General features: G+C 38.6%; 1 protein-coding gene across 3 annotated transcripts in view; it reads right to left on the bottom strand.

Moving 5' to 3' along the window:
• Positions 1-6,747: 6,747 nt before the first annotated feature.
• GPBP1 (GC-rich promoter binding protein 1) overlaps positions 6,748-26,212 on the bottom strand; it is a 36,015-nt gene continuing 16,550 nt past the window's right edge. For all 3 annotated transcript variants that reach the window (XM_069001221.1, XM_069001220.1, XM_069001222.1), the window contains 10 exons: positions 25,043-25,161; positions 20,940-21,063; positions 20,241-20,464; positions 19,543-19,609; positions 17,297-17,481; positions 16,193-16,333; positions 15,551-15,715; positions 12,280-12,464; positions 8,747-8,849; positions 6,748-7,672 (listed from right to left, as the gene is read on the bottom strand). In XM_069001221.1, coding sequence (XP_068857322.1) covers positions 7,514-7,672; positions 8,747-8,849; positions 12,280-12,464; positions 15,551-15,715; positions 16,193-16,333; positions 17,297-17,481; positions 19,543-19,609; positions 20,241-20,464; positions 20,940-21,063; positions 25,043-25,105 — 1,416 coding nt within the window. In that variant the 5' untranslated portion in view covers positions 25,106-25,161 and the 3' untranslated portion in view covers positions 6,748-7,513. The remainder of the gene's footprint in view (positions 7,673-8,746; positions 8,850-12,279; positions 12,465-15,550; positions 15,716-16,192; positions 16,334-17,296; positions 17,482-19,542; positions 19,610-20,240; positions 20,465-20,939; positions 21,064-25,042; positions 25,162-26,212) is intronic.

Genomic DNA, 26,212 nt, shown 5'->3' with positions numbered 1-26,212 from the left:
ACCTTGCTGAACTTCATATGGTTGGTCCTTCTCCTTGCAGCTTCTCTTCCCCCCGGCACGTTTCTGAGCTGGAGTGTTACTGGCTGCCCTCATGGCTCTCTCCCTGTGTGCTCCCACAGCCCCACCAGGCAGATCAGGCCCAGCTCCTCATACACAGCTGCAGCACTGCCAAAGCCCCTCTACTCAGCACAGCCAAGCTGACCATCCTTCATTTTGCCCAGCTGTTTCTACCACCCAGCCATGAGAGCTATGTCTCTGCAGAGTCCTCTTCACCTTTGGTTATCACTATTTCTTTAGAATCTGCTTTCCACTACTCATAAGAGCAGATTCTACTCCAGCCTTATCTCTCTACCCTCACTCCTTGAAGCCAGCTCTACCTGTAGTTGCTACCTGCCTTTGGGCATTTGGGAAAGAAGCCAATGAGTCCTAGGGCGTGAAGGTGTCTTGGCTGTGTCCTGTTCCCTCGGTCCAAACAGAGCAGCTTCTGAGCAGGTTCTTTTGCTACCAATTGGCTGTCTCTGCACCACAACATCTAACAAAAATTCAAAGGTGAAGCCAACTGCCTTTCAGAAGTTTTAGTAGCAGCCAAAAATTCAAATACAAAACAAAACAATAACAAACCAGGAAAAAAACTAAACAAAACCAAACCCCCAGACGAACAAAAAAAACCACCCAAAAACCAACCAACTACAAAAAGTGAAGGAAAATGAAGGTTTAACCTGCATTGTAGCTGCCCAGTGTTGACCTAGGCCAGACTGTGCATAATTTTTTTTATTCCATTTCAGTCAAGTTCCCCCTCCCTCCTCAGAGCGCTCTGGCCTCTCTCCCCACTCCTACCCTACTCTAGCAGTGATGCATCTTTTAGGTAAGGGCATTTTTACACCCCAGGTTACTTGGAGGATGGCCTCTCAATTTCAGACCCCCTAGAATTGTGTCTGCTCCTAAAAATACCTTAACAATTTTACAGAAGCTCCAGCTTTTTTCTCATCCCTTCTTCAGTCTTAATTTTCCCATTCATATGACAGGAAACTACTCTAACATCAGGACCACCTTTGTTAAGTGGCACAAGAAAGGTATTCAAAAAAATCAAGGTCAAGATGATAAACAGAGAACCTTGCTGAAGTCCAGGAAGCACAAGCACATGCAACCTTCAAGGCCTTGCAGGCATGTGTTACTGTTTTTAATTGCATAAGCACATACCATTCACCTGGCAGGACACCTGCTTAACGCAGTATTTGGTTTTGACTTATTTAACACATCATCCATGCCATGCACAAAACCCAGAACGCCTCCCCTCCTCTGGTACTCCTGTGCCGAGTCCTTCAACATTAACTTAACTTTGTGTCCTTATAGTTAGCCAGCAGTATGGTCCACTTCCTTGGTAAATTACCAAGGTTAAGATAAAAATTTGCAGGAACATCCACTAAAATCAACATCTTGCTTGCTCATTACTAAACCTGGCATGTCCTGACCAGCTCAATGTTCTCTCAACATTAATCAAATAAAAAGGAACACAAAATAAGAGAACCACATCAAACCTCTACACAAACCACTGAAGACGTTGACTTTCTCACAATGAAACAGCGTCATCTGGGATCATGACGTGCAACAAATGTTGGCTGTAATCTAACACAAGATCAGCCACTAACAGGCAGGGAGGAACACTTCACTGGCATCAGAAGGCTCACTTTCCAGCTACATGATCAGGACAAACTTATTCAGACCTTAATTTTTCAAAATTATGAGCCTGTTTGCTCCCATGTACCCTTATCACTGAATTTTTTCCCCTCTTTTGCCACTGAGTTCTCCACAACTGTAGCAGCCTTCAGTGCATCTGCTGGGTTCTGCCAGCCTGCAGCTGCATCCTGAGGGACTTGGTCAGCCAGGGAAAACTGGTCCCACAGCATATTCAGCAGTTAAGCAACCAGAAACAGATCCTTCCAGTGGAAGCATAAGGCAACCATAACCACAGCCAGTCCTACCAGTTTCATCTGCAACAATGTGCTTGTTTTTCAGCAGTTTATAAAATGAAAAACTAAAAATTAAATAATACTAAGTTAAAGTTTATCTGGAACATTAAGATATTTCCAAATTGCATTTTCAGAATAACTAATTCGTTTATCTCAATTATGAAAATGTATTTACTCTGTACAGATTATTTGTGCATGCCCACTTTGGAGGCAGACAATGAAAGAAACTGAAGCAAAGAAAAATAAATGTTCATGTGAGGATTTAGTAAAATATTTCTGTAATATACATTTATACTTGAGCTTCTTTTTCAGACAGCCTTCCAATGAAGACAGAAGTATTTCTAAGGTTTTGGTAATGAAGGTTTGCATAAACAGTGGTTTGACTCAGCAGACTGCTTATAGTGTATGTCAATTCCTTACAGATCAGCTTATTTCAGACATTATCCTTTCAAACAGCATGAATTGCTACCTAAAGCAGTGTTGTAGGAAAATAAAAAATTAACCTGGTCATAGAGGCTCTGGCTATAATTTAAGGCAGGAGAAAATGTGGTACTCATGACAAGAGCCACCAGTAACACCTACCAAGTACAAATGGCAAACACAGAAAGTAAGTTACTGCTAACACTTCTACGGTGTCCCCTTGTATTACATTCAAATTGTAATAGATCACATCTACACCAGACAGGATGCTCCTTGACCTGCTAGAGATGGTTCCACTTCAGCAGTCTTCAGCAGCAAGCAATGGGAGATGGAATATACAAGGATTAAAATAGCCCAGAGCTCCCAGACATGAAGCTATCACACAAAAGGGACAAGGAAGCCACCATACTAAAGCCACCACACTGGAGTAAGCAGGATCAGAGCTGCACATCATCTCCTGTACTGGCTATACCAAGTAACTGGAGGAAAAGCTGCACTGCCTTCCTTGACCCAGCTGTGAGAACACTAAGGCAACACTGGTACTCTCTGGCTTCAGAGCCAGCCAGGAGCCCTGTGTTGGTACCCGATGCACAGTCTGTTTCAGAACCTATGGGCTTAGAAGATCACAACTCAGGACAGCACACCACCAGTCTGGTAAACTAGCAAAATGGAATAGCTCAGGCCACCAGGCTGGCCCAAGTTCTCAAGTATGGGGAATTTCCTGCAACAGTTCTCAAATCTGACTCTTCCTGGCAGAATGAAAGGAGTTTCCCTTTGCTTCCGAAGCTCAGGCTCAGTAGGTGCCTTGCTTAGTACTCACAGAAAGAGTTCTCTCCCCACATCTCCTAAGAGGAACTCAAGTTCTCCCATATTGACCCAAGCTCCATCAGTCTGTTAAGCTGATGCATGTGTGGACATCAGCAATCATCAGTTACCAAAAATACTCTTTCACTTCAAAGCTGTATCTTTCATCTGCATAGGAGACAAAAGTAAAACAACACTTCTCCTGCAGGTATGGAATGGCATTTCTCTACAATAATCATGCTAGTTCGAGGGAAATAAATAGCTCCATACTAAGACAATGTCCAAGAAGAATGAAGTCTGGTACCTTTACTGTCAGGTATCCTTTCAGGAATTTAAAGAATGCATGCTGCTATAGACCCTGTGAGACCTCCCACATCCATCAGATGATCTGATCTGCACAAGGGACTGCCATGGAAGCAGACTCTGATGGACACTGAACTCAGTAACAGAGCAGCAAACTCTAGTGACCCACTGTTGAAGGAATGAGTTTTTCTTTAGTCTGAAGATCTTTCCCAGATGGCAACCCAATAAGAGACACACCTCAGAATTTGCTTACAAATCTCTTAAGGAAGTGCAAACATCCTCAGAGATGAGTTTTTGACACTGCCCTGTGCCCCATCCAGAGCCAGACTGCTTTGCAGATCACTGCCAGTGCTGGTTTAGCAAATGCATTTCCAGGTACCTGCAGAGAGATCCAGGCTACAAAACAAACCTCATTCAGTTTGCAGTAAAACTCACTGATGACCAAGAACAAGAGCATGAGGAAAGGTGACCGGCTAGTCAGCACATTTATTATCCTAATGAGCCAGTAACCCTTGGTGCTCAAGTGCAATAATCCTCAATGAGATCAACAGTTCCCTGCAGATGAGTAAATTGCCCCAGCTGCTGCCTAGCAGCAAACAGAAAAAGGAAAAACAAAGGCATCCTTGACTAAACTCTCCTTCCAGTTTCTAGCAGCCAGCAGTTTAAATATATTTCCTGAAAAACAGATATTCTTTAAAAAAGAAACACTGGAGTTGAGGTCCCCATCTCAAATCAAGCAGATGTTTTTCCCCCATGGGCAACTGCACAGGGGAATAAAAATTAATTCCCTTCACACTTGGTAACATTTTTCAAAGACTGGGATGACCATTAAAATTTTCTTCAAACTCTTAACTGGGTCCAATATGAATCAGTGGACAACTTTAATGTCGTTTTAACACTCTTTTCAGCAAAGATAACTGGCTTCTTATGCCTTAAGAGAGAGAAAGGCCCTGTACAAGTCAGTGAGGGAGGCCTCTGGTCATTCTGGAAGAGGTGAAGGATCCCAAGCTCCCCACCATAAGCTGAGGCACCCTCCATGCCAGCAGCAGGCAGAGAACAACATACACTCCATCAACAGAGGATCAGAAAAATCAGTGACTGATCATTCCTGTTTGCTTTTGAAGAGGGTTGGAACAGGGAACCAGAAACACATGCTTCTCTGGCAATAAAGCCAGGAAGATGAAGAGAAATGGTAGCGACTTCAAATCATGCATGCATGCAGCCATCTGTGATTACCATCACTGAAGTCAAGCTCTGTCAGCCCACCACTGACAAACTACCTCCAAAGCTTACCAGTACCCACTAAGGAAATGGGCAAGCTTAGCCACCAGCTTCTCAATCCTTTAAGGCAGACACCTGCTCAAGCAAAAAAACTAGAAAACTTCTTCTGGGAATGGATCATGGTTTACATATGAGAGAAGAAACAGGCCAATGCACTACTTCAATTGCTCTGGGAAAGGAACAAAGCCAAAGACAGATGAAGTTTCATTTTTAAATACTAGAGAATCAGATTTCATTCTTCTCTACCATCATCAAGAACTGAACAAAAGGGAGGGGAGCTGTGCAATAAAGTGCTTTCATACATTTTATGGAAGTACACTACGAAAACCAAACATTGCTTTGAGTGACATTTCCCAAGAAAATAAAAAACTGAGAGTTCCACAGTAAGTGACTAAGAGTTTCTTAAGGTGACATAAAAGATGACAGATACTCTACTCAGCTTTATCATAAGTAAATATAAGAGAATCCAATTCCTCAGTGGAAATACCAAATCTCACCCATTCCCACACTGCCATGAGGGCAAACAGAAGTGACAGAGCAGGCAGATAACCATTTAAGCCAGGGGCCATCCAGACCTCTGAGGAGTCTCTGAACTGGCAGAACAGACCACTGAACGGGACCAGAAATTATTCCACATGTATCAGCAGACACAAGAGGAGAAAACACACAGAGAAAAGTTACAAAGACTGTAAAAGTGTTTCACTCTACAAAGCAAAACCACTGCCCAGTTCCTGTTAACTTCTTTGATCACAGCTCATTATAATCAGTGCTTCCATTACCAGTTTCAGCATATAAACTAGCAAAAAAGTAGTACCAAGTATGACTAGTACTTCTACTTTCCCTAAAGAGAATTTTCTCAATTGCAACTTGTAAATTTCCAAAGTCCATACAATTTTAACACAATTCTTCTGTAACTATATTATCTTCCCAAAGAATTAATTACTGAGGTGACACTTACTACTAAACTGAATAAAGAAGGGAGGGAAAGGCTACAATGCTCTCTGAGAAATGCCAAGGCATAAACCATTTTCACTTAGTATTAAAATAGTGCATCCACATTTCACTACGTAATTAGGATAGGCAGAACATCCTATTGATACTATGTGAAAACCAGAGAGCAAACACAGGACACTAATGTGTAAAAGTCAGTTAAAAAAAAACTACAGGAGAGGGGAAGGAGAAAGGTGTATAAGGCATGCAGGTAGGAAAAACATCATTACAAATATGGCTGTTTACTTTTTAAAAAAGAATCATTTTTATCCTCTTAAATTGAGATTAGAAAATGGAGTATTTCAATACACCATGCTAAAATTAACTACTACACCAACATTTGCAAGCCTCTTCTAATACAAAAACTGGCCTCTTGAAAAGAAATAGCTATTTAAATTAATAATAAATAAAAAAGGGAAACATACCAACTTTGGCCCAAAATTATGCCACCTTATAAAAAAAGTATTTTCCTAAAGAAATATGGACAAAATGTCAACTTTACAAATATTTTTTGCTTTCAAGTTCTAAACCGGAAATAATTTACTATATGAAGTGGTAGAATTCAAAAACATCTTGAAAGGGAAGTGTCTATATATATATATATATATATATATATGCTATGTTATAAACATATGTGACATCCCCGAGAGCAGTTGTGCTTATGAATTAACATTACACAGCTTATACAACTGTGGAAAATATTTAAAAACTAAAATAAACCATATAAAACTATAAATAATACAATATTGTTTTTAAAATGTGAGATCATAAAGAAAAAGTCTGACAAAGAATAAGCAAAACAGGTGGTTATTGCACACATATACTTCTGCTGCTGTAAAAGCAAGATCTGGTGATGCAAGTATTTTACCTTGTTCTGAAATGCAGAACTGCATTGCTGCCAGAGTACATGTAATATAAATGCAAACAAAACTTAGCAGATTTTAAAACAATACCCATGATGCTTTGCACTGAGACAATACTCCGTAAATCAGTTTATTTCCCATGTAGTGGACAAATCCAGTCAGCGTAACGATTTTTCTGCATGTTGAATCGTAAAATCAAACTGCTTATTTTCCCACAAGTCCCTGTGAGAAATAAGGGTCTTGCAATACCCCCTTAAAGCTTTCAATTTAAAAGTTAATTCTAGAAATTTGGAACTGTAACATGAGAGTCTTTTGCCATTAATAATGACAATACTACAAATGGCTAAAGAGCAGTTACTTGTAGAACAGTTCAACAGCTCAATTAAGGAACAGAGTTTTAGTGCACTTTGCTCATTTTAGCCAACATGCTACATGGCCCATTTTGTGTACAAAGTGGACTCACTGATCTCCACTGTAGGAAAGAAATTATTTGACAAGCAAAACACTGTGTCAAGTTGCGCTTCTTCTCCTTAGACATTTTAGGACAGAAGTTTTCCAAGACATTACACAATTCTTTGCTTTTATTATTAAGTGAGGAAGTTTGATTTGTAACACTGTCACACTGCTAGTCAGAAATGCTTCAGTGATGAAAGTCAGTGCTGGATGAACCCAAGGCCTCATTCTACCACATTCGTTTACAGAGAAATTATAGTGATTTTCAACACACCCAACAAAACATTCTTTGCTTCCTTCACAGAAAAGTCCAATCATTGTCCCTGTAGTGGGCATGTAACTACAGAAATTATAATTCTTGGTTTTTGGACAACACATCCCCAAATCTTCACGAGAACAAATGGGCTTCTACAGGTGTTACAGAAGACTTCACACATCATCATCATCTGACGTATCACTGCTGCTCGTCTCAGAATCCTCATTCTCCAGAGCAAGTTTGAAAGTGTTGTTTTTCCAGGGGCTAAATTTAAAATTACAGATGAGGCCATTTTTCAAAATGCCATTTTTCCGAAGGCCATTTTTTTGTAACTGAAATGTGAAAACATGATACATTTAGAGAAAGAAAATGCCAAACACAACCATCTGTTGCAATTCAACACTTTGCATCTTCACCTCTGGGCTACACTGGATCCACAGCTTTTCAGATACACACACAAAGGACAAATCCCCTGCACGCCTTCACTCCTGGCCAGCCACCTGTATCCACATGTCTCCAGTTGTGCTGAACTCCTGCAGTCAACAAGAGTTCACCCTGTTCTCACCCACGTCCCCACTCATCTTGGCCCACAGATCCCTCCTCCCAAATGGTCTCTCCCTGCAAGGCAGTCCCCTTTCCCACAGTGCTGCAAACATCTGTGCTCAGAAGGGCAAGGGGCAATAGGGAAGGGGCCCAGAAGAGATGCAGCAGAAAGGAATGGATTTCTCAGCAACTGGAAAGTCAAAGACACTGATTATATAAAAAGAAAGGAATTACTGCATTTTCACATATAATGCAGGTGTGCACTAAGACAAGCATTTGAGAGTTCAATATTCCAAATGCTCTACTCAATATGTATGTTGCTACACACAGAAATACTGAATGTTCAGATTTAGCACCACACACAATTCTCCTTTCTGACTCCTTCTCACTGACCCCACCAAGTATACTCAACACTCCTAACAAAAAAAAAAAAAATTAAGGAAAAATCAAGTCTAGATTGCCTTTTCATTCTTTGTTACTAGTAAATTAAATGTCTCTCAATTCCCAAAAAAGAAAATGCACCTTGCGGAGTAGCAAGGAAACGACATAAAATTTACCTTGGAAGAAGACTCTCTTTCCTTAGGCTAAGCTGAGGAGCTTTAAAGTCTGTGCACTTCTACCAACAGCAATACTGAGACTACTCAGAAGCACCCCCTACTCTTCCCTTGATACTCTGTGAATAGGCTGAGCTACAGTCAGCATTGGTATTTTTTTGAAGCAACTGTACTTCTAAAAGCACAGTACTGAAATGGTAGTAGAACAGCAACATCCCTAACAATCAAAATTACTGCACATCCTCCTCAAAAACAGGCATCTAGGGTAACCAACTACAGGTTTAAAAAGGAAAATTAACTTAATGTTACCTGTTCACTAATGACTTGGAACTCCCTCATCTCATCTTCAGTTAGTGGAGCACATGTTTCATCATTTTCACTGTCTTCTTGCCAGCCCATCTCCTTTAACAACCTTTAAGTTATGAAGGACAACATTAAGGAATTTGCTACACACACTCAGACATTTCAAGCTCTGCCTACTTACATGTCTAAAGATCTGCAACAAATGCACTGATTAATCAGCCTGTATTTTTTTTTAAACATACTCTTACATAAGTGTGAGTTCAAAGTCTTATAAAAGATATGTAAAGCACAGAAGCTAAGTTCCCAGATCCCTCAAAGATGACCCTATTCTACCACTATATGTGGTAAAAACTGTAATTTCATTCTAATATATCTGTCAGGTAGAACAGTAAGAATGTATTTTCTTAACATAACTTATAACTGTTAGTGAAGTAGCAATGTACTCCCCTGAGAACAGTATGAAGAGACAAAGACACACTGAGGGACTCTGCAAATTCTCCTGAATAACAAAGCAGAGCAAAGAGTGAGGAATATTGGTGGTGTCCCTCAATGGAAACCCATTCAGGATGCAATGGCCTCATGTAATTTCTGTTTTATAAAAATGTTCATGTCAAGAGTTGTGTCAGGCTTCTTCACAACTGAGTCTCACCCAACAGCACGTGCTGGTATTTCAGCTTGAACACCTAGGAGTGAATTTTGGGGTAAGGGGAAAAAAATGAGGAGAAGAAAGATTCCTCCTGTAACTAAGCTTGAGATACACAAAGAGGGATGGAAATATCTGAGCAAGAAGAAAGTGGTTTTACATTGAAGATGCTGTGAAAACAGGGGTCATCTGAGGGTAAAAACACTGTGACATAATAACTGCAAAGTTATTAAGTTTGCTGCTGTCAAGTTTTTGCCAAAAGGATTAGCACCTTCTTCAGGCAAACCAGGCATCTTTTGACCTTAAGCATTAAAGCAGACTAAAGCTATTCCACAGAAAATAAAGAGGTTTCTAAAATATATGCCAGAGCTGACATTAAAAGCTAAAAAACAGTGAATATATTAAAATAGGGAAGCAAGACAAACTCACAGCTGATATCATATGCCAGGCACTTCATTTAGGCAGACATCAGCAAAAAATGCCCTTCAACACAAACCTCCCCACAAAGAACTCTATATCCCAATACAGTGGATGTGCACTGGGGAAACTTGAAGATAACCAAAGCCACCAGTGACTGTTTTTAGAACCGTAACAAAAGCCTGGAACTGTAGAAGGAGGAGAAAACTGTAGGAGGAGAAAAAAAATGTCAGTAAGAGAGTAACAGAAATGGAAATTGTATCCCCTGCAGCATTTGGACCAAACTGGACAGTGTAACAGGCAGGAACAATCAAATAATCAGGAAGCAGTAAAAATATATGCAAGTCATCCAAAACTCTAAGAGAATACATACATTTGTATAGCCACACAGAAAAACATAATGCCAAATGGAGTTCACTGATAGTTGAGTTAGGAAGTTTTATTGTAAGCAAGCTCAGACACTAACACTGCATTCAATGAAGTAAATGGTTACAGAGCTCCTGTTAATGGAAGTAAAATTCAGGCTAAGGGCTAACTAACTTTAAAGCAACATTGTGTAAAGTTAGCAGCACCAATGTCCCTTAAATCAACACCATTCTAGAATGGTTAAAAGTGTGAACTACATAAAAAAATCACTTTGGATTAGCAAACTTGGTAACAACAGGATTACTGCACGTTGGAAACTTCCCCGGTAGGAAGGAAGCCCTTTTCTACAAAATGTGCCAGTACTCTTACTAGGTATGCAAAAGTAACCTGGCAGCTAAGCTAGTGACCCCAAGTAAAATTTACCACAAAAAGGCTAACCATAAAATCTGTCCCATGTGCATGCTGAGCTCACAGCCAAAGGGCTGAGGCAGTATGGACACAGCCCCTCTGAGATATCACAGAAGAAATACATTTTCCCAGAAATCCTATTAAGGCCATTTAAAGTAATTTGAATTGAAAAACTAAGAGTTAGATTTGACTGCCATCTTCTAGTTAAAAAATCATCAGCCTCTAGCGGCCAAAGATTTTACAGAATCCTAGAGTATCCTGAGTTGGAAGGGACCCACAAGGAACATTGCATCCAACTCCTGGCCCTGCACAGAACAACTCCAAGAATCACGCTCTGTGACTGAGAACACTGTCCAAACACTTCTTGAACTCTCGCAGGCTTGGTGCTGTGACCACTTCCCTGGGAAGTCTGTTCCAGTGCCCAACCACACTCTAAATGAAGAACATTGTCTCTTTCTCAAAGTCACAGATTTTCTCCCTACAATGACAAGCAGCATTTTTGTAGCCTTCACATGTCCATGGTAGTCCAAGTTAACATCTGGCAAGTTGAAGTCCCCCATTAGGACAGCAGCAGTTGATTTAGAGGTGTTCCTTAGCTCCTTAAAGGACAGTCAGTGTCATCATCCTGAGTGAGTGGCCTACAGTGGACTCCAGCAATGACATCTGCTTTCTTTGTTTGCTCCTTAATCCTTATCCAGAGGCCCTAAACCATGCCATTGCCAGCTGCAAGCTCCATATATTCCAGGCCTTCCATTAGATACAATGCCACTCCCGCACCTCTCCTGCCTGTCTGTGTGTCCTGAGGAGCCTGCCACCATCCACAACACTCCAGTGACAGAACTCATCCCACCTGGTGTCACTCATGTCAGTGATGTTGCTACTCCAAGACTAGGCCAAGGCTTTCTGTTTCCATAGCCAATGGTGGAAAAAAAGGAACAGAGCAGGGTGCATTGTACTCTTCATACTCATGAGGAGTAAGAGGAAATGAAAGTTTCTTCTACAGGTGCTACAAAACAAAGAGTCCTCTAGTCCAATGTATAGACTCTATCACAGAAAAAAATCTGTCTTGTCTGTCACTGCAATTTTGTAGTTGCCAGAAACTATAAGAACCTGACAGAGCTCATGACTAGCTCATTTCCAGACTGGGTTGTGATTTTCCAGCAGCATCATTCTCATATCTACCAATTGCTACTGGAGTTGCTTTACTGGGATAATAAAATTGTTTCAATCCTTTTCATGAAATTACTTTCTTACCTTCCAGTGGACTATCCTGTGATATCACTAACAGTGTCAACAAATCAGCTACAAAAGTAATTAATTACTTTAATAATAATGAAAAACTTGGAGTTTTATATAAGATGCAGCATTTTAAATATTATTAATACAAACAGAAATTACACGCATTGTTCCTCCCAAATACCTAAACCAAAATCAGAGGGATGAAGTCACTATGCAGTTTGCTATATTCTTTACTAGGAAATAAAACTTTCTTCCCTAAAAATTGGATGTAGGTCAGTACACAGGTCTAAGAAACAAAGTATATCTGATGTTAAATTAGTACACGTCTAAAAGACAAATTTGACATTACTCAAGAAACATTTTATGTGTTCTCAGTTTTCAAATTCTGACTTCTGAACTAGTAAGTATTTATGAACATGCTCAGCTACCATGAAGGAACACTCTTTATGTTATATAAAGTACATACCTATGCTCTGCCTCAAGTGAGCTTGAAAGAACATTTGCCTGAGGGAAAGCTGAAGACTGAATGATCTGCTGAGGTGTAATTGAAGCATTGCCGTTCTCCTGTGGAATCTCATTTTCAAAGTTTCGGTTTATATCTCTCTCACGATGAGGACTGTTGCCGTTATGCAAGCTGAAGGACTCCTCGTCCTAAATATAAAAATAATTTTACATTACAAAATTTAAAGTGAATTCTATCCACAAGTAAATATCCAGAAGTGCTGCAATTCAGTGGTTCTGTTTAGTTTAAATTAAGTGCAGAGACTGTGTACTTCGGGGTAATTCTGTTCACCCTTCTGGCGTTTGCAATACCTGCATACTATAGAATTCTTAAGGTACACTACTGATCAAGTAATGCAGAAAGCAACTCGCATGCTTTTCCCCACATTTTTTTTCTGCAAAGTTTCACACATCTTAAAATTCAAACTTACTTCAGCTGCCCTTCATACTTACAAAAGTAACAGGCTGTTGAATTTATAATTTTCCTAATAAACATCAGAGCTATGTGTGTCAAGAGAAGTCTGAAAGTATATGAGTTCTCAAATTTACTTAGTCTAAGGGGCAGGTCACAACACCCATATCTCAAATAGCAAATTCTCTGCCATGAATTCAGAAAGACTGGATACTGCTCTTTAAATTCAGACAAGTTCACTTACGCACATGCACTCAACTCCACCTTCTCAGGCTACTGTGAACAGCAACTGTAAATTACTAGCCATGAAATACAAACCAGGAAGAAAATTTATTTAGAAAGCAAACTGTTCTGGTTCACTCAAAGATTAAAAGGTCTTTAGCTTATAAACGTGAGGCATTTCTTTCTACTCTACTCATTCAGCAACCCGTAATTCTTATTTATGAATGAGCCAAATAGCCTCTGAAGTCTTACCAACTGTAAAAACAAAGAAGACTGCAATCATTATCTAGTTAACACCCTTTCAACAACAAAATCCCTAAACTGGGCACATAAAAGCATTACGTATAGCAGGTGGAAATCATGCAATCTCCTACAGCTCTAAGAAACCGTACCTCAGAGCACAGAATCAAGACCATTAGCATTTCCCTCCCACTCACATGTTGTCTGCTTTCAGAAATTTTAGAATCGTCAGCAAGATATTGTTAAGAACACATATCCCAGTAAACATGAATTCAGCTGTTACATTATATGCCTGAAGAATATGTCACATAATATCAAGAAAAACTTAGAAATTTATTAAGAAATTGTAATATATAGGGAAAAACATCTTTTTCCAAGTGTGATTCAGCTGCTGAGTAGAATTTGCCTAATTATTTCAGAATTCTGAACCTCAAGATCTTCTTAATCTTAAATCAAAATCTTTGTGTATTTTCTGAACACATGAACAAAACTACCTCCAATATCCATCTCAGGGCACTCAGTCACAGAATGCCTAATAAAAAGATAGTTCACATATACAGCTAAGTTGTACAGTCCCATTACAGTAAATTCTATTTTGGCTGAAATAGGATCAGGGTCAGAAAAGTCAATCTCACTTTTATGAGCAATGTACACTAGCACAGTTTCCTTTTTAATATCTCAGAAGCCTAATATCTCTTCCTCAAAATCACTTGTTTATCTGGCTGATTTGTAACTTATGCAATTTCTTGTTTTAATAAGACATTTTAAACCACTCTTTTACAGCAAAAAGGCTTGTAATCATCTCATTCTGAATAATAAAATACTTCTCTTCACTTGGTCTATGTATGATAACTTGTTGGTGGCTGGTAGCATTGACACAAGTATTCTCTGGTATGAGTCAAGCACTGCATAAATCAATTCAGACTGAAAGAAACCTAATGCATATAATACACAGACATTATAGGCCTTCAAGTTCCCAATTAGTAAAAACCGGTGGTTTTTGCATATATTGAGCTCTTGCTCCTATGATTAGACCAAGAATAGAGAACTTCTGGCTACCTAAACACTACTACAGGATCACCACTTCAGAGGACTGCTACCACCACCCTGCCTAACAGGGACTCAGGTTGTATCTTGACTCTGTCAGTGCTTTCTTTTACTTTCTTTTCCTTTTCTTTAATTTCCATTAAATTGTTATTCTGACTTGGTGCCTCCCACTGGTTTGTTTTCAAACTAGCACAATCTGCTGGAGGGCAGAAAGGCTCTGCAGGGGGATCTGGACAGGCTGGATCATGGGCTGAGGCCAGTGGTGTGAGGTTCAACAAGGCCAAGTGCTGGGTCCTGCCCTTGGGTCACAACAAGCGCAGGCAGCACCACAGGCTGGGACAGAGTAATTGGAAAGCTGCACAGTGAAAAAGAACCTGGTTGTGTTGGTGATAGCAACTAAACATGAGCCCGAGTGTGCCCAGGCTGCCAAGAAAACCAATGGCATCCTGGCCTGGATCAGCAATAGTATGGCCAGCAGGACCAGGGCAGGGATTGTCCCCCTGTACTGGGCACTGGTGAGGCCACACCTCGAGTGCTGTGTCCAGTTCTGGGCCCTTCACTGCAAGAAGGACATTGAGGGGCTGGAGGGAGTCCAGAGAAGAGTGACAGAGCTGGGGAAGGGTCTGGAGCACAAGTCCTGTGAGGAGCAGCTGAGGGAGCTGGGGGTGTTTAGCCTGGAGAAAAGGAGGCTCAGGGAGACCCCGTCACTCTCTACAACTGCCTGAAAGGAGGCTGTGCCCAGGTGGGGGTTGGCCAACCCTGTGATAGAACACAAGAAATGGCCTCAAGTTGAGTCAGGGAAGACTCAGATTAAGCACCAGAAGACTTTCTTCACAGGAAGGGTAGTCAAGCACTGGAATGGGCTGCCCAAGGAAGTGACTGAGTTACCATCCCTGGAGGTATTTTAAAGACATGTAGATGTGACACTAATACATAGTTTACTGGCAGACTTGACAGTATGGGGTTAATGGTTGGACTTGATTATCTTAACGGTATTTCCCAACATAAATTCATCTATGATTAGGTTAGTTTACTAAGCTTAATTTATCCTTTTTATTGTTGCTAAAGACACAAGTACCTAAGTCATTAACATGACTAACAGATACTGCAGAAAGACAAAAAGAAACTACAAAGCAGCACTGGAGGAAGAGTAGTACTTAGAACAATGTTTTTAAATTCATCAAAGTATAATTCTTTTCCATCATTTAGAGATTCAAAACCATTATTTAACAGCTGTTTACAGCAAAATAAAAAGTAGTTAGTTTATGGTTTGTCTGAAGCCTACTGGATCTACAATAGGTATGAACAAAATTACCTTCTCTTGTCCATCATGATTCTCATCTTCATGTTCCTCTTTCACTCTATCTCGTTTCAATGCTTTCAGAAATTCACTCTTCTTATCAGTCCGCATTCTTGTCAATTTTGTTAAACGAGGCTGACCAGATTTGTCAACAGGGGATGAAGAACTTGACCGATTACACTAGTGTAGGAAGTCAGAAAAAGAAAGAATGGTAGAAGTGTTCTCATTTAGAAAATTTTTATTTTAGACATTGGTACCTGTTGTTTTAGGTTTCACATATATTCACAGTCAAAAGCAGAGGGAAGATCTGTATTTTGGTATACACAGTTTGTAGATGTAAACCCAGAGATGCAAGTTTATGGAGCACTGCTCATGAGCAGTGGGCCTTCTGAAACATGTAATACCTTTAGCAGTCTTGAAGTCAAAACATATCAGGCTGTATTTTCTAATGCAGGTTTTTATTCCAAATCAAACCCACAAAGCAAACTGTGCAGTACTTTAAGGCCAGTGATGTGCCTTCCATCTTTCTCACACACTAACTTCCAAAAAAAACGTATTTAATACAATCCTGCATAAAATTTACTGATCACCCTCACTTAAACACTATTATATATAACATTAAATGTTAGATAGATTTGACTGCAGCCACTGCTTTACCTCTTTAACTGAATTTTGTGTTACAGCAAATGCCTTGACAGTTGATTTGAAAGAACTGAAATTGCCAACAGCATATGCAGGTTCATGAGGAAATGCATGCCCAAGTTTATTTTCTTTTGCTTGGCTTTTCCACTGTGTCGGCTAGACAGAAATATAAACAGAAATGTAAAGAATCATTAACTACAAAAGGATTCTGTTCAAGAATCTTCAGAAAAATGATTAAGCAAAAGCAAATCATAACTGCAACCTTAATGTAGTGCAAACATCTGTTTTCTTGTGGAAAAGAGGCTGTTTATGAGCAATTCATCTGCTCATAAATACTGTTCACACTGTTTTTATAAAGACTAAAATTTCAAAACCATTAAGATCCTCGTATTTCAGGTATTGAAAATGAAATATGGGACTTCAACAGCTGGAAGTATTATCTAAGATTCAGAATGTTACAGAGTTAAGAACTAATCCATCATATGCTCTCAAGAGCACAAAAAAAATCCTGAAACAAAAAAGTAGAGATGAAGCCACTGAGAATAGCTCAGTTGGTTAGAGCCTGGTGCTAATAATGCCTAGGTCATGGGTTTGAAGTCCATATGGACCATTCACTTAAGAGCTGGACTTGATGATCCTTGTGGGTCCCTTCCAACTCAAAATATTCTGTGATTCTGCACATGGAAAGCGGCATTTGGAAAGAGACCAGAATGACACTAGCAGGTTATAATATCATCTTTGCCTACAACTGGGATAAATTCTGAAGGTATTATTATGCTGATTATACCTCTCCACTACATATCTAATTTTGTTCTGTTAGAATCATATATACAAAATGCACTGCTATTCTGTAAGTTAGAAATATCATTTTTACTCTCACTTGCGCAGCTCCTACACTTCTCAAAAATGGTAGCTGAGAAACAAAGAGAGACTAAATTAATAATTTAGAAAGAAAAATGCAAAGTTGTTTCTACTCATTTTCGGGTTGTGTTGCACTTTGCAAGTGTTGAATACATGATAATCCCGGAACCGTACTCTCAGGGATGGAATAAGCACATTCAGAATTACAGTATGATTTTTCTCAGCATGTTTTTCATGACACTGGTATCCAATACTCACCTTTGCAGGTGGAGTGACAGGTTTGGGGACTAATCCTTTATAAACACTAGTGCCAGTTCCATTCCTTACTGGCTGTGAATGAAGACTTCCCACTACTGGGAATCCAGATATCCGCAGTTCTTTTGTACTGCCTTTTTTAATGACCAGCATTCTCTGAGATCTAGATTTAGGATTTAAAGGGTACTCTGGAATAAAAAAAAAAAACAAGTGTGTGTATGTAGATATGTGTGTGTGTGTTTGTGTGTATGTGCATGTGCACACAATCTTGCTAGTTTTTAGTTCCTAAGGTATGGGACAGCCATACGGTCTAGAGTAAACAGGCATAAATCAGGAACTTAGTTCAGTATTAGTTCCACAAATAACACAGTGTGCGAGTCTGGTAAAACACAGGTTCTGTTCCACTTCCCACTATCATAATTTTAAAAATATTTCACTTGGCAATGCAGAAATTGCATTTTTTGAAAGAAAAGATGCTCTTCAAATCTGCTACACAGTTCTAGAGAATGCTACATAGCAATTTCAAAATCAAAATACTGTTAGTTATTGATAGCTCCCCAAACTTCAAAAGAGATTATGGCTTTCATATTCCCCTTAAGAGCTCCTAAAGAATAATTAGTTACATATTTATTAACAGCTCAGTTTAGAGCTCCACACTGAGGTTCCATAAACATGAAACAAGATGTGCACCACACTTTAGACCATGGCAATGACCAGTTTCTCTAGCTCCATGCCTCAGATGGACACAACAGGACTAAATTTCCAGGTTCACTGGAGCACAAATTAGGAGACATACAGTCAGCTGTCAAACTAGAGAAACTGTCATTTAGCAGTATTAAGGAACATCTACTAAAAACAGTTCTAAAATTGCCAAAAAACGAAAAAAATGTATTTTTGTACATGCATTCCACTGCTAAGAGCCTTTTCAAGTACTATCTCCTCTCCCTGCAACCAATTCTACTTCAGTCACTATATCCTCAGTTTAAAAAAAAAAAACAAAGCCTATCTTAAAAGCATACATGACTTTAGCTTTGTTTAGTAGGTAGATGCTACAAAATATTTGTCATAACTGTAAGCTTCATTCTCATTAAACCTCATGACAAGACCTTCCACAATACTCACAGGCTCCCATCACATATACACAGGGTAAAATGCAATCTAAAAGACACATACATTTTTAACAGGTATTAGAAGGGACTGTAACACTCCTCTGTCCAGAATACAGCTCCCTTCTAAAGGCAATAATAGCAGCCTTAATTTCAGTTTTTCAATTACAAAACAGGACTCTTTTATTGAAAGATAGATTATCACATGCAAGCTGCTAACAACACAACACCAGAAAGCTGTCCAATTATTTATGATGCTGCAAAGGTTTATAACAATTACATATTTATACTGAGGTGTTGGCCTATATCTAATGTCACTTTAGAGTGCAAAAAATACTGGTTAAGTATGAGAACCAGAATCAGCAAATTAAAAATACCTTTAAAATCTCAGTATTAGCAGTAGTTTAAGTAGACAAGTAAAAGCTTTTATGTTTTAATTAATTCTTTTTAAATAAAGAGAAATGTTCTTATTTTGAGTACATTTATTATTTTAAAACCCCTGCCATCTAAAGCTACCACCTTCTTAGGGGTAATCAATTGACTACACAAAGCCAATTAGAATTGTAAATGATAGCCAAATGTAATCAGATGAAGATGAGAAATCAGTCCCAGACTACAGGTCTGCTCAATGCCCATGCTCAGGATTGTATTTGTTATACAAATAATTCACAAACACAACCAACAGCATATGACATTTGCTTCCAGGAAGAGACCTTAAATCTCTGCAAACTAACCTCTTCCAGCTCTCCCATGTTTCTCTCCAAACTCTTCCAACATATCTGATCAATCAGAAGCATTCTTTTACAAACCCTTCAACTAGCAATCAACACCACTAATTTAGGTGACCAACCTTCATTGCAATTCCTCTTGAAAACGAAGATAAATTCTTGACATCTTTACAAAAAAGATGTATACTACTTCTGGGAAAGAATACTAGTTGTGGCTGCTTCTGTAGATGCAGACCACCTGACTGATATTCAAATAGAAGTGCTATCCCTTTAACAAAAAGTTACCTACATTGTAATAATATTGAAGTTTTCTCAATCTATACCTTTATAATTCTAAAAAGAGGCTTGTGTTTCAAACAAAACAACTTCAGATCTCTGCTACATTTTTGCATTTAAAAATACCAAAAATACTCACCCCACACACCTGCAGTTAGAGATTTATTCTGGTTTGGTTCCCTCTCATATTCAGGGTTTAAAGATGGCTGAAAGAAAGGTTTATCATTATTAAAAAATTAGCTCTTGAATTGCGGGATGAATGAAATAAACAATCACAGTAACACCAGCAGCACAACCTCTGCTGACAGACTAAACACTTCCCCCATGAACCAAACAGGTCAATGGTCACTTGTTTCTCTTCTCCAACAAAATATCTCAGGCAGCAGCCAATGTCATTACATGAACTGCCCAGAGAAAGCAAAAAAACAGCAATGCATGTTTCTTCAAAGAGCAAGATCACCCTTCCCCTTACATCCTAATTGTAGATTGAAGCATGGGATCTCAAAAGGCCACAGGCATGGAGATTACTTTGTTACTATTTCAGATTTCCAATAAGGTAACTGTGTAGAATCTAATACATACACATACCACACCAAACTGGAATCCAACTGTAGTTTCACTTAAATACACAAGTAACAGTAATAAACACATAGTGACACAATCTGGATATAAAATGATAAACAAGTTAATGGACAAACTACTAGCATTCCCTTACCTATGGAAAAGGTGATTCCTTATATGACGATCTGAAATTGGTAAAATCTCATGATGTAACTTGTAATGGACAAAAATGCACACAAAAATAAACCTTTTTTATGGTAATTACAATTTACTTACAAAATCCTCAGCCTCAAACTGGTTGGGTACTTCTCTGTCTTCCTTTTTGCAGGTTTCATTATCAGGTACACTGTTTTCATGCAGGCCTTGGCCTTTTCCACAATGTGAGGTGCTGCTACGAGTACGGGAACCTCCACCATGGTATCCCCCACGATGGTTTATATTTTCTGGACCATTTCTGCCTTGTGAACGCCAACCATTCCTCTCTTTTCGCCCAAAATGCCCTTGGATTTTTAAATTTTAAAGAAATACAATTACAAACAATTTAAAAAGAATGTTTTACTTCGCAGAATTGTTGAAGAAGTTGTCAGCAGCTCTATATACTGGGATATGATAGCACAGTAAACAAGTTTTCTTCCACATAAGCAGCAGGGAAGGATCTTACAAAACAGTGCCAGAGAAAGAAGATACCCAGCCAACATTATGCCAAGTCAATCTCTTTTTCTGGCTGCTCATTTATATGCTGTTGGCTAGAGTATTAACACTTTTATTCTGCTCAAGAGAGAAATACACCTGGAATCACATTACTTTAACCAACCCATAGTGCTCACATCCTCTCCAAGATGTGTCTTTCCATTATCAATCTTTCACTGCAGAAAAAGGATTTAGCATACATGAGCTATCATCATCAGACTTCTTTTCTAGCTAGTGTTACAAAGAAATGATGCAAACATATTCACAGTGTTCCATAAATTATACCTCCATTCGGCCTTCCAATGTTAGGATCAAATCCCTCTGAAGAGTTGTGTCTTCTGCGATTTGCTTCATAACGATTCTCTGACCATGAAAAATTTTCAGAATGTTTCTCAAAATTCAGTGATGACTGTAAAGGAGCACAAGTGGTAGACCTGAGATCTGGTTAATAACAAAACTTAATCATCAGAACTGTAACATGCACATTGTTCATGGTAATATACAATTTATTCTTACAAGAACTTTGAATGACAGACCATGCAGCAGTCCTCACATTCTGAGGTCAGGGTTGTGTCAAGTTCAGAGCTGTGTTGCCATCTCTCAGGCTAACAAAGTGGAAGCTGCATCTTCTGCTCCAGGACACTGAAACAGCCCTTAAGTCACATGTTTGTGACACAAGATAAAATGCATCTACTTTGTTTTGGCAGCAGAACAGAGCACAAGTGACATGTACCGCAGCAGAAGAAAAAAATTTTTAAAAGGTAAGAAAGGACAGAAGATCACAATTTGGAAGGCAGGAAAGAAGTCTGGGATCTTAATTTGGATTTTCAGAGACTACATACATGCATTCCACAGAAAGCAAGGAACCACTTCCACCCAAGGCAGCTATACCCAAATAAAGTGTGATTCGTTAACCTTGTCATTTTAACTTAATAAGGCAAACACAAGTAGTTATGAAATACTAATAAAATCTAGAATCAAAAGTGTCCAGATTCATAAAGATACTTCAAATTTTCAGCTTATAAGTACACATTAGAGAAATTTTAAAGAAATAAATATTTAACGTATCAGTAGGAAGTAGTTTATAAAATAAAATCTTATCTTGAGCATAGTGCTAAGAAATCAACCACATCCTGACTAGAATTCATATCTAAAGGGATTAAACCAAAAAAATATCTTGCCTTACACAACCCATGTCTTCCTTATGTCTGGGTGTACCTTTAAAATTACTTCCTTCTTCCCACCTACCCCACACACAAAAAAAGATACCCAAAGCTCTATGGAAAATGCCCTTGCAGAGCTCAAGGTGCTGTTCAATATTCACTTCTCAAAATTCAAACTCAAATACGTATATATTTAAAAATCAAAGCATGTATTTCCAAATTGTAACAGAAGTCAAACATAGAGGGACTACCCTCTCAATCTGAGACCTAGGAAGTGAATTACTTGACAAACTCTCCTTGGAGAGAGAAAAACCAGAAAACTGCAAAAAATTATTAAAAGTACTTCAAAAATTACCAAATTGATCTAAATATTTAAGTAAAAGAAAATCCTTAAACAGATTTTGACTAAGCTGCCAAAAGTTTCAGAAAGTGCTAGATCTGCCAATCTTGGGTGAAATTTTAGAAGATGCTTCATTTGTTCATTTACACACAACAAGCTCTTAATATTGCTTTTGGAATTTAACTTTTTTTGTATTAACTTCAAAACTATCAACATTTTATTGCAAAGTATAACTGATAGCATTTTATATATAGTGTTTGAGTTGTACATGCTATAATGAATCTGAAGCTTCTAAATAGTGTGCAAAGATCATGCAGTTTCCATTTTCCCCACATGATGGAGGTACCAGTCTACGAAGCCTCTCAAGACAGAGATGACAGTAAGCTTTGTAATTAATAGGAAATTTAGGAAATTAACAGGCAATTTCTGGAAGTTGAGAAATTATCCGATTTGGTTCAGCCAATCAAGAAAAAGGGATAGAAATGAAACAGATTTTAAGAAATACAGGAAGTCTAATGGCTTAAAAAGAAGTAAAAGTGAACTTGTAAAAATTGACTTTATCTGCAATGTCCCCATATCCTTTTTACAGCAGTACTTTCTTAGAAGTTTTGTACGTATCCCAAGATGATTTCACTATTCACAACACCTTCTTATTCCACCTGCCCATCTGCAAGACTGCACTGACACAAACACCTTAGTTCCAGACCGGAACAAAACCCACTGAGTGACAGATACACACCCACTTAGGTGGATTTTGCTGTAATCGACAGAGAGACAAGAAAAGCTTGCTGTTAAAAGGAAATCAGCAGCAACAGATGAGATGGATTTCAATCAAGCTGTAATCTCTATGTCACATCAAACAGCTCATTCACAATCACAGCTTCCTGGCAGCAGGTTTCTATAATGCCAGCCTTGAGCTATGTAAGGAAATACATCTCAGCTAGTAAGTGCTCAAAGGGAAAACCAGGCTTCTGTAGGTGTAACCCCTGAAAGTGATTACAGTTCAGGAAAAAAAAAATTGACCAAGTAGAGCTCAGTTTCTCCTTCTCAAGACTAAACGTTGTTGATACCATAGCCTCACTCCAGCTCTATTCTGAACAAAACAGACACCTTTGCTTTCTCACCCCAACCTTCCTCTTCATCCCTCTTATCTCTTCTCTTCTGCTTTTTTGATATGCATGAAGCAGAAAATAAATCTATTTTAGGAAATAGAGGGGACAGGGGGCCACAACATTTGAGACCTGTCTTGTAGAGGATCTACAAGTTTTACTCTGTGAACTAAGAACTACCAAACAGACTTTTCAAGAACTTAATATCCAAATGTGCTGTGTATCACAGAATGCTTGTCATTGAGGGAGCAGGTAATCCAGGGAAATCCAGTGCATTCTGACAATGACACACAAATATTAAAAGAGAGTAAGGATACAGCATGGAGCTTTTGAAAGAGAAGAAAATCTAACTACACTCCATGAGGCAAAGAATCATGGAAGAGAACAGAAGCCACAAAATACACTTGCAATGAAATTTCACTCAATTCAGAAATGAGGTGACAAGTACAACCCAGATATATTCTAGTGGTAGTGGAGTAGTTCTGGAACTTACTTTTATCCTGCTATATTGACACAAAGCATGCAGGTAAAGTTCTTGCAGCAGACTCTTCAAATATGTGGTAAAGATTGTTTTGCAGTTGTGACACCATACTAAATTAAGCTCCAAATACTTTTCCAATTTAAAACATATTCAATTGAAAAAATCAGACCAAAACAACTGAATGCATCATAAATCACAGAGAAAGAAAACAAAGAGTCTGCATCCTAATTTGGATTTTCAGAGACTACATATCCCAGAACAGATAGGCCTGATGTTCCCAGCAGCAGATTATACTAAACAATCAATCTAGCTAGGTCAAGGTAGAAGAAACATAAACAGAGTGATATAAATAAGGACATTTAAAGACCTGACTAAAAAAATGCCTTCATGTTTGTGTAGACATACATAATCAAAGCACTAGGAACACAACTAACACTGCCAGCTATCTGTGCATTTGACAATACCACAAGCCTACTGCCATTAAGTTTCTCAAGGCTAAGCATTTTACATGGACATGAAAGACTGCATGAAGCTTATATAAATACCCTGAAGAAAAGCAAAGCATTCCTCAGAGCAGCAGATATAAACATTGAATTCAAACTATTATAATGAAGATAGGTCTACGAATAGGGAAGCAGAGAGGAGTTTCAATATCCAGTGCTGACTCTGCTTCTGCATTCCACAAATTAATGAAGAGTAGAAAGATAGGCCAGAAAAAAACATTTCTGAGAAAGACATACTCAAGACTTCCAGGAATATTTACAAATTCTAACAATTAAGAGATTATTATTTCCCACTTCCAAGCTGTCCCATTATATAAAGTAACAGTAGTCTAGATGAAACAACCAGAGTAAAGATGTGTAACAGAGTGAAAACATCACACTCCATCAGCAGCAACAAGCATTCCACCATCAACTGCAGAGCCATTTCAGAAAGTCTAAAAAAGCATAGTTTTAATCCCTTGGATGACAGGATAATACTTCTGTAAAATTTACAGGACACAGAGAAAAATCAGAAGCAGGAACATCAAGTACATGCCCCATCTTGGTACTCGTAGCATAGAACACAATAGTTCATTTTAAACTCCTGATGAAGGCAAGCTTAACCCAACCACAGCTAAAGCCAGGCATGTGCTTCTTTACATGAACTAAGCTGCTCAAGCAAAAACTCTACTGGAGTCATCTGTCATCACAGTATTCATGAAGAGATTTGCATTTTTATTGTGACTGAGGTTATGACATTTAGACTTCCCTAATAAAGAGAGTGCCTTTTCAAAAGAACAGTACAAAACATACCTTTGTTGATGATGGTGGAGTAGGAAAATTAAGCCAGGCTGGAGCAAAGTCATGCTGCGCCATTTAGGTCCAGTCTCCCTGAATCAAAGAAAAAAGGCTTAGCACCTCATGGCAAGTCCCTGTAATCAGAAGAAAAGAAATTAGTCCTTTCTGGTGCTTATGTTACAAGGGCATTACACTTGTCTTTTGTTCAGTATCTCCCTTCTGTTTTTCCATATTATTTTCCTCACATCTGGTTTAGAATCTATCTATTCTCATCTCATTTACAGCATCAAATCTGTGCTTTTATAACTAAATGTCACATAAATCAAATATATCACAGGAATCATGAAAATACTGTAACATTTCTTCCTCTATTTCCTCTTATAAACAGGATGAAGCATCTTGTGTAAGGTCTGATCCAGAACACTATGGCAGAATTAGCTTGCTGAAGTATTTTCTGGTACTATCTAGAACGGATTTCAGTAGCTATCTTATTAGCTTCCTAGAAGCTGATTTTTTAAAAAATTAATCCCTAACAGTTATTCTCAGTGGCCATATGAAAGTTCCTTATGAAAAATCTAGATATTTGGGATCATCACAAACCTCACAGTGTCTCTAGATTCAATGGAAACAGAGTCTGCATGTCCAGAGTGTCAAAATCCAGTAAAATCCTCCAGTTTGAAAAAGGTCCAAAGAATGTAATGGTTTACAGTTAAAACTTAAGAATACTTTTTCTATCCTACACTCTTCCACAGGTAAGAAAATATTTCTCAATAAGCAAGAGAATGCAAGGTAATGTGAACTACATTACCTGAAGCTGAACTATAGCACAGACAGGAAAGACATGGATGAAACACTGCCTGAATTATACAAGTGTAAGTGAATCATGCTCTGCAGCTGATCACTGCAAAATGGCCAATGACTCAAAAATATTTTAAGCATGATACACACGCTATTAGAAATTCAGCTAGTAAAAACATAATAAGCACCCACATACATTTCATAGGGAGACCCAAATAAATGTATATTCCACATCTCTGCACAGCAGAGTGCATATCTTTTAGTCAGTGAGCACAGAAGTGGTTCACTTTAATCTATGACTGCTGTAATGTTAGTATTAGTAAGAGATATGGAATCTGAACTTGGTAACTATAATTATTGCTGTTCTCTGGCCTGAACCAGAATATT

Source organism: Aphelocoma coerulescens (genome assembly GCF_041296385.1).
Source record: "Aphelocoma coerulescens isolate FSJ_1873_10779 chromosome Z unlocalized genomic scaffold, UR_Acoe_1.0 ChrZ, whole genome shotgun sequence".
NCBI classification, from domain to species: Eukaryota; Metazoa; Chordata; class Aves; order Passeriformes; family Corvidae; genus Aphelocoma; species Aphelocoma coerulescens.
The sequence above is the reverse complement of the archived record's forward strand: the minus strand, read 5'-3'. Positions and strand labels throughout refer to the sequence as shown.